The sequence below is a fragment of the Tamandua tetradactyla genome, chromosome 6, assembly GCF_023851605.1.
Source record: "Tamandua tetradactyla isolate mTamTet1 chromosome 6, mTamTet1.pri, whole genome shotgun sequence".
Lineage (NCBI taxonomy): Eukaryota > Metazoa > Chordata > Mammalia > Pilosa > Myrmecophagidae > Tamandua > Tamandua tetradactyla.
In genome coordinates this window covers 43,430,377-43,446,457 of record NC_135332.1, presented here as the reverse complement: position 1 = coordinate 43,446,457, position 16,081 = coordinate 43,430,377, and the positions used below count along the sequence as shown (strand labels likewise).

General features: G+C 36.3%; 1 protein-coding gene across 2 annotated transcripts in view; it reads right to left on the bottom strand.

Annotated features, from left to right (window-relative positions):
* The window catches only part of USP32 (ubiquitin specific peptidase 32), a 332,680-nt gene that overhangs the window by 219,425 nt on the left and 97,174 nt on the right, over positions 1-16,081 (bottom strand). For both annotated transcript variants that reach the window (XM_077165036.1, XM_077165035.1), the window contains exons 3-4: positions 5,500-5,605; positions 4,030-4,148 (exon numbers count right to left, since the gene is read on the bottom strand). In XM_077165036.1, coding sequence (XP_077021151.1) covers positions 4,030-4,148; positions 5,500-5,605 — 225 coding nt within the window. The remainder of the gene's footprint in view (positions 1-4,029; positions 4,149-5,499; positions 5,606-16,081) is intronic.

Genomic DNA, 16,081 nt, shown 5'->3' with positions numbered 1-16,081 from the left:
AACAGACAGTAATTCATATTTTAAAATTTTAACTTATGTGTGAGACTAAAGCAAAAAATGTTTATTTGGTTCAAAATTTATATTTTGACTAGTGCATTTCCTAATATAACTTATATGGACAGTTTAATTGAACAGCATAAGTACACAGAACCTTCAATAAGACATGAGATTTTATAGGTTTGTCTAGAGTGATGCCCTGATAAATCCCAGAGTGATTTGAACAGTGAAGAAAAAAGTACTTGCAAAGTCCCCTTGAGGGAATGGCAAGAAAGGGGTAAATTCAACTTCCCCATTAGGAGAATTCCTTATATTCTCACAAGCAGTGGGGACAACCAAATCAACAAGCCGAGCCCTCAAACTTGGGGTTTGTTCATATGAAGGTTAGCCCGGCAAAGGACAGACTAAGCCTATTTAAAATTAGGCCTAAGAGCCACCCCCAGAGAACCTCTTTTCTTGCTCAGACAACACGAGAAGCGAATTCACTGCCCTCCCCTTCTCTACATGGGATATGACTCCCAGGGGTGTAAAACTCCTTGGCAATATGGGACAGAAATCCTAGAATGAGCTGGGATTCAGCATCAAGAGATTGAGAACGCCTTCTTGACTAAAAGAGGGAAAAGAGAAACAAGACAAAATAAAGTGTCAGTGGCTGAGAGATTTCAAACAAAGTTGAGAGGCTATCCTGAAGGTTATTCTGACATCTTTTACAGATTTCCCCTCTTTAGTTTAAGGTGTATTACAGAGGCTGGAGGGAAGTGATGGAAACTGTAGAGCTGTGTTCCATTAGCCATGTTTCTTGACGATGACTGTATAATGATACAGCTTTTGCAATGTGACTGTGTGATGGTAGAAAAAAGCTTCTCCTTGGAGATTATTACCACCATGATGTATTCAGATTTAAAGTGCTTTTTTATTTTTATTTTTGGTCTAGAATCAGGTTGATTACGTTTAATTTTGTGAAGGTGAGAAATGCTCTTCAAACATCATCATCATTAATACAAATGCCTCTCACTGTGAATGTTTCCGTTATATAAATATCCTAATTTACTGAAAAAAATACATCAAGTGAACATCTGCAAAAAACAGATAGGAAAGTTTTTGTTGTATTTATGCAGTATGTAACAAGGGAGGAGAAACAGCTCAAAAGGAAAAACCTGGTATATAAAATTTAAGTTGTCTATTGATGTTTGATTTCTTCAACTGGATAATTACACTTAAGGTGTTTACAGAGAGTTTAAGCTTTTTATCAATGTTTGATTTCTTGAACTGGATAACTGCACTTAATGTGTTTACATAAGTCATTATCTAGGTTCTTAAGGAAATGTACATGGCAGTATTAAGTGCTCACTGAACATGATGCATAAGAACTACATTCAAGTTCTCAAAAAATGGACTAATAAATAAAAGATATACAGATGGACTGACAAGTGGACAGAGAGACAGAAAGTGGGACAAACTGATGTAATAATATAGCAAATGTGGCAAAATATTAAAAATTGGTGACTGGAGGTAGGGGTATATGGGAGTTCTCTGATAGAGGTTCATATTATTTGTAATTATACGGTAAGTTTGAAAGTATTTCAAAAGAAAAAGTTAAAAAAAAAAAAGGATATGAACCTTCGGTGTCTCCTAAACTGCATCCTTTTTACTCTCACCTCCAGGAAATAGATTTCTAAATAGAGTCAATTCTCAATTATGTACATGTGATTTTCCCCATTTTGAAGATTAGACTTAAGTACTGAGTCATGATACTAATCAACCTCCATATTTTAAGTCAATAGAGTTGTGTGTTTAAGAAATACGAACTCATAATAGTAAATTAACAGAATATATGAAAGAAAATAAACCTACCCCCAAAATGCAATATGTTCCAAATTTAAAGAGAAATAATTTAGGAACTATATAGCTAACCCCTCTAAAAGAAGTAAATATTGGGAAAATTATACATATATAATATTACATTAAAATACATTATTTTTCTAAAAAAGATACTAATAACAAAGTATCTCCTTTACAAGAAGAGGACAATAGAAACAATGATTTTATGATCTGTTGTAATCCAAATTAGTCCTAAGTAAAACTGCTAAGTAAGAAACATCTGTCTTTGGAATCTTGGTGCACTTTTCCCACCCTCAGGAGAAATCTTGATTACTTCATCTTTCAAATATGGAGGAAAGACCTACCCATAGAAACCCTTTTAGAATTGTATTCCAACTTCTTAAACTCTCTCTCTGTATTCTCTACCTTCAAAGTACTCTAATAATATGTTTAAAAGCTGAGAGTTAAAATTTCATATAAATGTTTATTGTTGGTACCCACTGAAGATTCTGAACTGTTTCTCTAAGTTCAGCAAAACAAGTTGGCATGTTTCATGCTACAAACAGATTTAATAATTCATGTTTCTTACTTTCCTTCAGTAAACAGCACAGAAATTGTAGAGGAAATAAATATTTGCCAACTAAATTTCTCAATTTTCAAACATTCTCACTGTCTTTAATAAAATTCACCTAAACTCAGCCAAAAAAAAACAACTTTCTTTTCACTACTGAATTAAAAGAATTATACATTTACTAATTAGCTAAAGATACAAGGAACAGAGTAATTATATATAGTCTTTATACCTGGAGATGTGATTTAAGTAAGGCATTTAACAAAATTCAATTGAATTAAAAGCATTTATGAAGAACAACAACAAACAACTGCAGCTACAACTATGGAGATACTGAGTGCTAGGCATTTTATATATGTATTTATTTTTAGTATCCACGACAAGCCTTTAAGGTACTTTTGATATTCAGAAAAGATATCATATAAGACAGTTAAGTTGTAGAACCAACCCACAGAAACCTATTTAGCTCACAGCGTAGCCAAACAAGTACATTGGTTATAACCTCTAAGTCCCCCAAATCTCTTGAGCCCCTGTTGTGTACTGCAATGAAATTAATGGATGCATGGGTGGTCCACCAGTAGAATAAAATGAAATTAATGATCTTGAATCACAAAAAACATTGCAAACCACAATTAGAATATAAACAAATTGATAAGAATATGTTTTTGTAACAAGTAATCACCCACATTTGGTAAGAATATGATATGGACTGGCTTGATGCCAACCAAAGAAGGATTTCCTATAAAAACCCAGGGCAAACGCCACTTTGGCGAACATATGATTAAGGCAGACTGACATTTGGTCACTCTGACTCTTGACTTCAAAGCTTGTGCTATGCTGCACAGAAGCTCGTTGTTGCACTCACCGTTGCTCTGTGACCAGTGCCTCCCAAGCCTCAGCTTTGGAACCTCCTGAAAAGGACCTGGCTCCCTAGATCGCTCATTCAAGGTATACCTGCGTTCTATCCCCAGGCTGATGAACTTCTGAGATTCTAGAATCCTACACCTTTAAATGTATTGTATATCCTTGACCTAGTTACTGCACATCGGTTATACTGGCAGCTTGTGATTAAGCAAGAAAGTAAATTGCATTGAGCAACACTTGTGTGGTGTTGAATTTACCTGAAGTACCAAATTTACTTTCATTTTATGTCTGTTTTCAGTTTGTTATGACAACTACATTTAAACAACACCTCAGAGCGGTAAGCTGTTTTCAGGGTGGAATTTGGAGGGATTCAGGTAAGAGGAGAAGTGAATAGGGTGGTTGAGCAGTGTCTGGACAACACACTTTACAAAAGATTTCATAATTAAAAGGAGCCATACATGTGTGCATGTGCATAGGCATGTGTATTTGTGCATGTTAGTATGAAAGTGCCTAAGTATGTTTTATTATACCAAAAGCAGAGACAGTTGTTTTAACAATAGAATTGGAAAATTTCAGATTTACAAAAACAGCAGTTGTCAGAGTCATGGACCTTTGCATATAAAAGCACATAAATAGTTGGAACTGCAACAGTTAAATACCATAATGCTAGGAATATGCTACAACAAACATCTACTCATCATAGCTAAGCTAACCAGACAACTACAAGTTAATATTTTGTTAAGAGGAAAGGATGAAATGTGAAATTTTAAATATACCTCTGAGAAACACTTCCTGAGTGTATCTGGAACTTTACCATCCACCACAAGGAGCATTCTTTCCATTTCTTCTCGTACAACATAACTCCCAGATTCACTTGAGAAAAGACTAAAAATGTCTAAGAGAGAGAAAGAGTAAATTAATTGTACCACAGATTAAATATACCTTACTAAACGTAAGGTATAAAGAGGATGATAAGAATTATTGAAGAATTACAAGTGCTGAACACTTTATACATACAATTTAAGTTACTACTCAAAATAACCAGGCAATGCCAATTAAAATGTGATATATTTTCAAACACACATTTGCAAAAATGTTTAGGTGTAACAATAACAAGTATTAGCAAAGATGAGAACAAATGGGACCTCTGCTATACTGTTAATGGGAATATAAATGGTTCAACCACAGAAAAATTTGACAAATTCTAGTAAAAATAAAGATATATGAACCACAACTCCACTTTTAGGCAATTCCATTTTCACCCTTGAAACACTCTCATACATGTACACAGAGAGAAGAATGCTCACTGGCGCACTGTTCATAACAGCAAAAATTTAGAAAAACAGATAAATATCTATAAATAAGAAAATAGGCAAATAGAGATATTGACATATATTGAGCACCATACAGTCATTAAAATAAGGGAACCTGAGCTAAGTGTTTCAAGATCAATAAATGCTCAGGAAATAGCAAATTGCAAAATAATCTGTTTAATACGGTATCATTTATAAAAGAAAATTTTAAACGTGTGAAATAGCTTAAAGATACATAAACGAGTCATAAACGTTTAAAAACCTATATGAGGAATAAAACGTGTTACTTCTGTGAAAAAAACAGGCATAGGATCAATGCTAAGAAGTAATAAAGACAGGTAGGTACATATTATATATGTGTTCAATGTACAATAAAATGAATAAACTTTCAAAATATGCTTGTGTTCGTAACAAGGAAAATGATTTGTATTATTGCCTGCCTATACTTAGAGTTAAGTATTTGTTTGGGGAGGGAAGTTAATTTGGAAAAACCAGTATCACATTTAAAATTCCAATACATAAAGACTGGTTTAAGGATATGTTCATTACCATGATTGTGGTAATAGTTTCATGGGAATATACTATGTGTCAAAACACAAAATTTACTTATTAGATATGTGCAATGGATCTTAATTACCTGTCAAATATATGTCAGCAGAATTGTTTAAAAAAACGTTTAAAAAGAACAGTTTAGATACAGGAACAAGATAAAGGATTTAGAAGAAGCAGAGATTTAGAAGAAGTAATCACAGGGCAAAGAAGAGGAAAGGCAGCCTCTAGCGAGCATTTACTCTATTGCTTATTGCCTACTTGTCTATTTTCTTTGCAGAAATGTCTATTCTATCTAATCCTTTACCTGTTAACAGAATTTTGAGGTAAATTATTCTGCACACAGACGTGGTATTATAATCTTGAGAGAATAAAAGTACTTACATTTTGCTTTCTCTTCATCTCTAGCTCTTGTAAGGAGGACAAGTCCAACTATTAAGTTATTGAAGTGCAACCCTTTGGATGTTCCACCAAAAGAACAGTAAATAACCTAAGGGAAAATAATAAAGCCAGTCTTAAGAGACATTTTCAGTTGTGGAAGAATTTTGAAGCTGATCGATCACCTTTAATAAATTTTGTTAAAGATCCTGGTACACTTTAGTGAAACAATGCTCAACTTATCCCTCTTTTACCAATTTTGCATCCTATTATTGCAACCAGCCAAGACGATACAGTTCTTTTACCAATTTTGCATCCTCTTAATGCAACCAGCCAAGATGATACTGTATCTACTTTAAAATACAAACAATACAGGCTCATAAAAACTGAGTATTTATTCATTCCTTTTAGAATTCTTATCAAGGTCCAAGAGTTCTGATAAAGGTTCTTTTCTATGGCTCAGTAATGTAATAAAGATTTTGTACAACTGCAGACTATCCTTAAAGCTGAGTTAAATTTTACACATCACTTTGACGGAAAAAAAGACATTTTGTAACCTAACATTGAGATAAACAAAGAGACCTGTGCCAATTTCAAACTTTTATGTACCCCAGAAATGCCAGGTTTTAATCCTGATCCAATTTTGTGGGGACGGCCGTTTCTTTTAATTCTGATTCAATAATGCAGACCAGAAGTTTTTAATAAGATTATCACAATGGGGCTGTGACATGTCCAAATATAGGTGTGGCCTTCTGATTGATTAGCTGGAGATGTGACCCTGCCCATTCACGGTGGGTCCTGATTAGTTTACTAGAGCCCTTTAAAAGGAGAAACATTATGAAGAAACCTTAGATGAAAACTCTTGGAGACTCAGAACTTTCAGAGACATAGATGTTTAGATAATTGGAGGGCTGACAGAGAGAGAGCAAATGCCTAGACAAAGGCATGAGATGCTAAGCAAGCCAGAACCCAGAGTTGTTTCCAGGAGAATGTAAGTGAATGCTCACAGATGCTTAGAGGGGAAACCACTGGCATCAGAAGCTGGAAGCAATAGCACCAGGAACAAGGACCAGTAGACATCAGCCACATGCCTTCCCAATGGACAGAGGTGTTCTGGACAACACTGGCCTTTCTTGAGTAAAGGTAACCTTTTTTTGGTGCCTTAATTGGGACATTTGCACAGCTGTAGAAGTGTATTCTCGTAACATAATTAACTCCTTTTATAAAGCAATTCCATTTCTCGAATAGTGCATTCTGGCAGCATTAGCAAACTGATACAAGACCCCAAAGATTTTTTTTCTTACATTCTCAAGAATGAGTAGGCATTATAGTAAGACAGTAGTCAGAAATAATGAAGAAAAGTGAGGGATAGGAAAAACACAGCAATAGCAATCACATAAATTCATTCAAAAATTCGTTACCGAGGGTCTATTATATGCCAGGAAGAATTTTACTAATATTATTCATAATTAAAAAACAAATAACAAACTTTAGAATCTGTTCTGTATCTACTTATTATGGTGTACTTTGAAAATCATTGTTTTTCTTTTCCTTGTATATAATATTTAACAATAAAAAAATGTTTAAAAATAATAATAATTCAACCCGATACTGTGTCAAATATTAGTGACACCCAAATCAATAGGCCAAACCTTTGATCTTGAGACTTGCTCCTGTGACATTTATGTATATAGCAGCCTGCCTACCTGTAGGTATGACTAAATGTTACTTCTAGAGGACCTATTCTGTTGCTGAGCAGCCTAGATTGTAAGCTTTTAGAGCAGACACATTAAGTCCAGAGTGGTGATTATTATTTCTGGATTTTGAGAGGCTGCTTTATAGGTATAACCTGATATTTAGAGATTATAACAAAGCCAAACAGGTTGGCGTTAAAGTAATTAAGAACACAGGGGTCAGAAGAGGAAATACAAATGGCTAAAAGGCACATGAAGAGATGTTCAACTTCCCTGGCCATTAGAGAAATGCAAATCAAAACCACAATGAGATATCATCTCACACTCACCAGAATGGCCATTATCAATAAAACAGAAAATGACAAGTGCTGTAGAGGATGTGGAGAAAGAGGCACACTGATCAACTGTTGGTGGGAATGTCAAATGGTACAATCGCTGTGGAAGGCAGTTTGGTGGTTCCTCAAAAAGCTAAATATAGAATTGCCATATGACCCGGCAATACCATTGCTAGGTATCTACTCAAAGAACATGAGGGCAGGGACACAAACAGACATTTGCACACCAATATTTATAGCAGCATTATTTACAATTGCCAAGAAATGGAAACAGCCAAACTGTCCATCAACAGATGAGTGGCTAAACAAACTCTGTTATATACATACGATGGACTATTATGCAGCTTTAAGACAGAATAAACTTATGAAGTATGTAACAACATGGATGGACCTTAAGGACATGATGCTGAGTGAGATTAGTCAGAAACAAAAGGACAAATACTGTATGGTCTCACTGCTATGATCTGACATTAGTGAATAAACTTGGAGAATTTCGTTGGTAACAGAGACTATCAGGAGATAGAAATGGGGTAAGATATTGGGTAACTGGAGCTGAAGGGATACAGATTGTGCAACAGGACTGAATATAAAAACTCAGAAATGGACAGCACAATACTACCTAACTGTAATACAATTATGTTAAAATGCTGAATGAAGCTGTATGTGAGAATGATAGAGGGAGGAGGGCTGGGGGCACAACAAATGAAATCAGAAAGAAAGATAGACAATAAAGATTGAGATGGTGTAATCTAGGAATGCCTAGAGTGCATAACGATAGTGACCAAATGTACAAATTTAAAAATGTTTTTGCATGAGGAAGAACAAAGGAATGTCATTACTGCAGGGTGCTGAAAATAGATGGTAATTAATATTTTAAAATTTCAACTTATGTGTGAGACTAAAGCAAAAAATGTTTATTTGGTACAAAATTTATATTTTGACTAGTCCATTTCCATAACTCATGTAGACAGCTTGGCTGAACAACATAAATACACAGAACCTTGGGTAGGACATGAGATTTTGTTGGTTTGTTCCAGAGAGATGCCCCGATGAATCCCAGTGTGATTTGATCAGTGAGTGGAAAAGTATTTGCAAAGTCCCCTTTGGGGAATGGTGAGAACGGGGGAATATTCAACCTCCCCAAGTTGAATTCTTTATATTCTCACAAGCAGTGGGGACAACCAAAGCTATAGGCTGAGCCTCCAGTCTTGGGATTTGTTCATATGAAACTTAACCCCAGAAAGGATAGGTCAAGCCTATTTAAAATTAGGCCTAAGAGTCACCCCCAAGAGAACCTCTTTTGTTCCTCAGATGTGGCCTCTCTCTCCAGTCAACACAAGTAAACTCACCACCCTCCCCGTCTACATGGGACATGACTCCCAGGGGTGTGGACCTTCCTGGCAATGGGGGACAGAGATTCTAGAATGAGCTGAGACTCAGCATCAAGGGATTGAGAAAAACCCTAGAATGAGCTGAGACTTAGCATCAAGGGATTGAGAAAACCTTCTTGACCAAAAGGGGGAAGAGTGAAATGAGACAAAGTGTCAATGGCTGAGAGATTCCAAACAGAGTCGAGAGGTTATCTTGGAGGTTATTCTTACACATTAAGTAGATATCACCTTGTTATCCAAGAGGAAATGGAGAGGCTGGAGGGAACTGTCTGAAAAAGTAGAGCTGTGTTCCAGCAGCCATGTTTCTTGAGCATGACTGTATAATGATACAGCTTTCACAATGTGACTGTGTGATTGTGAAAACTTTGTGTCTGATGCTCCTTTTATCTACCTTGTCAACAGATGAGTAGAACATATGGAATAAAGATGAGTAATAGGGGGAACAAATGTTAAAATAAATTTAGTTTGAAATGCTAGTGATCAATGAAAGGGAGGGGTAAGGGGTATGGTATGTGTATAATCTTTTTTTCTGTTTTCGTTTATTTCTTTTTCTGTTGTCTCTTTCTTTTTCTGAATTGATGCAAATGTTCTAAGAAATGATCATGATGGTGAATATGCAACTATGTGATGATATTGTGAGTTTGATTATATATGTAGAATGGAATGATCATACGTTAAGAACGTTTGTGTTTCTTTTCGTATTTTTTTAAAAAATTAAAAAATTAAAAAAAAAAAAGAACACATGGGCAAGAAGATAGTGTCTATATTTTAGAACCACATACACTCTGTGAGACCAATGAAAGAAAGGTTTATTTGGTGTGGAACTGAAATTTTCTGTAGTGCATAATCTAACTCAACCTATTTGTATAGCTCATTTGAACAACTGAAACACAGGGAGCCCAGAGTTAAAAAGAGGTCTTTAACCCTGTATAGATTATTGTAATGGCTGGATACATCCTAGAGTATATTAAGCAGATAATCAAAATGTATTGGCAATGTTCCCTGAAGGATGGGAGAAAGAATATGGAACTATTAAACCTTACCATCAGTGAATCCCCTGATAGTGTGTCAAACTTTAGGGACACCCAAATCAATAGGTCATTTCCTCCATCATGAGGCTTACTCTTGTGAAGCTTATGCAGATAGCAGAGAAGTTTAGACTACCTATAGGCATGTCTAAGAGTTAGTTCTGGAGGACCTCCTTTGTTGCTCACATGTGGCCTTATTCTCTTTAAACCCAACTTGACAAATGAAATCATTGCTCTCCCTGCTATATGGGACATGACATCAGGTGTGAAAATCTCCCTGGCAACATGGGAGATGACTCCCAGGGATGAATCTGGCCCCAGCACCTGGAATCAACAATTCCATCCTGACCAAAAGGGGGAAAAGAAAGGCAACTAATATACAATCTGTGGCAGAGACAGTTCAAATAGAGTCAACAAGCCCTTCTGGAGGTTGCTCTTACACAAGGTTCAGTAAGACCTTGCTACCTATCAAATCCCTGTCAACCCACAACCAGGACCATTCTAGCCAATCTTAAAAAATACCTAGGGTAATATATAAGATTCCACAAGGCTTCCAGGCTCTATAGTAACTTTCTAGAAACCTACAACCTCCAGATGTGTCCCTGGCCCAGATAAGTCCTTAAATCTAGCCCAGCCTCCCCAGAACATCACATAGTTCAATATACCTACCCCATATTAGTGACAGATCCTTCTAATATGAAGAATTTAGATGGCCATAGCCCAAACACCCCTAATGAGAGGGACGGAAAGATCAAAGTTGATGGTGGAGTTGTACAGAGAAAATAGCACTTAATAAATGAATATGGATGCTGAATGATTAAATTAAATCTCTTTTAATCTCCAGTATCTTACAGCAGCTAGAAGTAAAAACAAAATTATGGAATTGTGACCCATGTTAAACTCTGAAATATGTTCTACAACTAATTGTGGTGCTATGCTTTGAAATTTATTGCTTTTTTGTATATATGTTATTTTTCACAAAAGAAAGGGGAAAAAGTCGATTGTGATGATAAATAAGTATTTAAGAGTAGGGTCCAAGATGGTAGCTTAGTGAGGTGTGGAATTCAATTCATCCTCCAGAGCAGCTAGTAAATGGCCAAGGATAGTACAGAACAACTGCTGGGGCCACATCAGTGAACAGACAAACAGCATACACCAGTCTGGACAACCTAGACCAGCTGTGATCCACCCAGAATCATGAGTCTCCCAAGCTGTGAAGGCTGGCACTCCTCCCCCACGGGCTGGTTCCCAGAGGGGAAGGGAAAGAGACTTCACTAACAGCAAGGGGCTCAGTTCAACCAAGCTCCAATTGTGGAATTAAAAAAATTCTGACTACTAAAAACAGACCCTCCAGCTCAGGTGAACCTCGAGTAAAAGCTGAGGTTGCTAGGTTTTGCCCTGGTGCAGAGGGAGAAGGGCTGACAGAAAAAGAAAAAAAAAAAACCACAGAGGTTTTTTGGATCAGACAGCACAAAATACTAGAAAAGGTTGCGGCCCTGAAGAAAAAAGAGGGGGTACATAGGACCTGGAGATACATGGAGCAGCGAAACCAATTAAAGCTCTTGATTGGCAAACCGGAGGAATGGGGGTGCAAGATGTTCGAAGAGACATGGAAAATCTCATCAGAAATCAAATCAATGAATTGAGGGAAGATATAAAGAAGGCAAGGGACAAACAAAAAGAAAAAATTGAAAGTCTGAAAAAACAAACCACAGAATTTATGGGAGTGAAAGGCAAAGTAGATGAGATGAAAAAAACAATGGAAACCTATGTCAGATTTCTACAGGCAGAAGATAGGATTAGTGAACTGGAAGACAGAACACCTGAAATCTGAAAAGCAAATGAAAATATAGGGAAAAGAATGGAAAATTATGAGCAGGGATTCAGGCAACTGAATGACATTATGACGTGCACGAATATACGTGTTGTGGGTGTCCCAGAAGGAGAACAGAAGGGAAAAGCAAGAGAAAAACTAATGGAGGAAATTATGGCTGAAAATTTCCCAACTCTTATGAAAGACTTAAAATTACAGATCCAAGAAGTGCAGCATACCCCAAACAGAATAGATCCAAATAGACACACTCCAAGACACTTACTAATCAGAATGTCAGATGTCAAAGAGAAAGAGAAATTGAAAGCAACAAGAGAAAATCAATTCATCATGCAAGGGAAGCTCAATAAGACTGCATAGATTTCTCAGCAGAAACCATGGAGGCAAGAAGAAGTGGTATGATATATTTAAGATACTAAAAGAGAAAAACTGCCAACCAAGAATTCTATATTCAGCAAAACTGTCCTTCAAAAATGAGGGGGAAATTAAAACATTTTCAGAAAAAAATCACTGAGAGAATTTGTGACCAAGAGAATGGTTCTGCAACAAATACTAAAGGGAGTACTAGAGACAGATAGGAAAAGACAGGAGAGAGAGGTGTGGAGAAGAATGTAGAAATGAAGACTATCAGTAAAGGTAAAAAGAAGAAAAATAAGATATGACACATAGAATCCAAAAGGCAAAATGGTTGGAGAAAGTACTGACCTAACAATAATAACACTAAATGTTAATGAATTAAACTCTCCAATCAAAAGACACAGACTGCCAGAAATGGATTAAAAAACAGGACCCATCTATATGTTGTCTACAGGAGATGCATTTTAGACCCAAGGATAAACATAGGTTAAAAGTGAAAGGTTGGGGAAAGACATTTCATGCACAAATTATTTAAGCCTTCTAACCTCCTATATTCTGGAGCAACTAGGAAGAAAAATCTGAGAGGATCATATTCTAGCCCATGATAAACTCTGGGATCTGTCCTGTAACTACTTGTTGAAGTGTGCTTTGAAAACTATTGCTTTTTTATTTCTTTGCTTTGTATATTTGCTATAGTATACAATAAAAAAGTAAAAAAAAAAAAAGTTATTATAGAATAGACTTCAGAGTTTGGTACAGCTTACTGCCTACAATTTCAGGTTTTTCCTTCAACCTCCTCCAAGACACTGGAGACTAAAAGAAATATTAATACAATGATTCAGCAGTCATAGCCATTTGTTAAATTCTGACTTTCTGTTATAACTCTTCCTCCTCAACTTTTTCATGAAGGAAAGAGATGTCGATAATATGGTTAATAGGTGGATCTAGCTGATGATCTTGGAGAGGTTGGCTTTTCTGGGTTTCAGGACTTATCCAGCCTAGGAACCATCTGGAGGTTGTAGATTTCTGGAAAGTAAACTCAGTTTGTGAAACTTTTATAGAATCTCAGATAGAGTGCTAGGTGTTGTTTAGAGTTAATACGAATGGTTTGTTTGGGCTTTAGCAAACCATGATGTGCTGGTTTGAAAGGATGTATGTCCCCTAGAAAAGCCATGTTTTAATCAAAATCCCATTTCATAAAAGTAGAATAATCCATATTCAATGCTGTATGTTTGAAACTATAATCAGATCCTCTCCCTGGAGATGTGATCCAATCAAGAGTGGTTGTAAAGCTGGATTAGGTGATGACATGTCTCCACCCATTTGGGTGGGTCTTGATAAATTTCTGGAGTCCTATAAAAGAGGAAACATTTTTGAGAATGAAACAGATTCAGAGAGAGCCAGTGAAGAATGACAAAACCAAGAGAAGCAGAGAGCCCACTAGCAACCTTTGGAGATGAAGAAGGAAAACGCCTCCCAGGGAGCTTCATAAAACAGGAAGCCAGGAGAAGTAGCAGATGACGCCGTGTTCACTATGTGCCTTTCCAGATGAGAGAGAAACTCTGACTGTGTTTGCCACGTGCCCTTCCACTTGAGAGAGAAACCCTGAACTTCATCGGCCTTCTTGAAGCAAGGTATCTTTCCCTGGATACCTTTGATTGGACATTTCTATAGACTTGTTTTAATTGGACATTTTCTCGGCCTTAGAACTGTAAACTAGCAACTTATTAAATTCCCATTTTTAAAAGCCATTTCATTTCTGGTATATTGCATTCCAGCAGCTAGCAAACAAGAACACATGGTAATTAGGAAGATATATCTAAAGGTTGTGTAAGAATAGCCTCCAGAATAGCTTCTTGACTCTATCTGAAATCTCTTAGCACTGATACCTTATTTTGGTACATTTCTTTTCCTCCTTTTGATCAGGAGCATGTTGCTGATCACACAGTGCCAAGTCCAGTGTCAAGATCATCCCTGGGAATCATGTCCCAAATTGTCAGAATGACTTTCACCCCTGGATTTAAAAGGGGTGAAAATTATTGCCCTTACCCTAGGGGAGGGAGAGTAATGGGGCAGGGGTTGGGAGCACACAGATAGTGATTTTACTTACAGAATTGGGCTCATAGAAAGAGAGAGAGAGAGATGCCACATTTGCAACAAAAGATGTTTACTGGAAGTAACTCCTAGGCATAACTACAAGAAGGCAAGCTTCTCCACTTCAGAAATAAGCTTCATAGAGCAAGCTTTACGGTCAAGGGTTTGGCCTACTGACATGGGAGTCCCACAGATAAGTAAAAAAAAAATTATGGATAAAAAATAATTAAATAATGGGGGGGAAGGGTAAAATATATTGGGTAGATGGAAATACTAGTTGTCAATGACAGGGAGGGGTAAGGGGTATGGTATGTATGAGTTTTTTTCTTTTTGTTTTTTATTTTTTCTTCTGGAGGGATGCAAATGTTCTAAAAAATTATCATGGTGATGTATTCTCAACTATGTAATGATACATGAGCCACTGTGCACTATGTATGGAACATATGTATGCGAAGATTAGTCAAGAAAAAGATTTTTTAAAAAACCAACAACATCGGAGTCCCAAATTTTGAGGTGGTATCAGAGTTTTTCCCAGTTATAAAGCTTAATAGTTTCATATTTTTTCTCCTATCTCTCAAGGGACTTTGTCAACACTTTTCATTTTAACTTTTTTACTGTACAGTATAACATACATAAAGCAAAGAAAGAAGCAATAGTTTTCAAAGAACTCTTCTACAAATAGTTACAAGACAGATCCCAGAGTTTGTCATAGGTTACCATACTATGCTCTCAGATTTTTTTTCTAGCTACTCCAGAATATAGGAGGCTAGAAGTTGCCAATACTTTTTAATTATCTGCCCAATATACTCTGGGATGTAACTAGGTATTACACTAAGCTATACAGAATTACAAGCCCTCATTCCCATTCTGGGCTACATGTGTTTCAGTTTTCCAAATGAGCTCTCCAGATAGGTTGAGATAGAGTATATGCTAGAAAACTTATGTTTTGGACAAGATAAATATCTCTTCTTTTGGTCTCATACAGTAGGTGAACTTCTAAAATACAGACAATGTCATCCTTACCCCTGTGTTCTGATTTACCTTAGTCCTGACCAGACTGGCTTTCCTATCTCTACTTTAAGCCTGACCTCTTTTCAGTTTAACAGTTGTTGTATATGGCAATATTCACTTTCAGAGCTTCAGAGCTACAACTATGAGTCTCAGGTGTTACACAGGTAGTCAAGGTTCCAGGGACATACCAGGTTATACATATATGGCACAGCATGTCAAAATCAAGAAATAACAATTACAGCTCTGGACTGAATGTGACTGCTTTAAGAGTTTATAATCCAAGCCCCAATTTTCTTATAAGTATTTTCTAAAAAGACCATACAATATTTGTTCTTTTGTTTCTGGCTTATTTTGCAACACATAATGTCCCCAAGGTTCATTCATTTCATTGCATGCCTCACGATTTCATTTCTTTCTGTGCTGCACAATATCCCATCAAATGCATATACCACACATTTGCCATTTTACTTCTCAGTCAATGTATCCCACAGCCACCTCTATCCATTGAACATCATGTACAATGCCCAAAGTCAACAATCTATGTCTCACATTATCCTCACTTAAATGTACAATCATCAAGAATCTTAATTTTAGATAATTTTCTTCGTTCCCAAGGGAAATGTAACCACTCTCACCAAATTGAAAATCCAAATCTCCTTACCTCTTGCCCTTCTTTTCCAATTATTTTCCCCTGGTATTGCTTTGATACTGTTGATGTCTTTCTCTTAAATATATACCATGGCATGCAAAGTAGTTTTCCCTCTATACCTCACTATTATTTATACTTTGCACCAGATTCACACCTTTGAAGTAGTTCATGCAGGAATTTATTTGTTTTCTAGTGTTA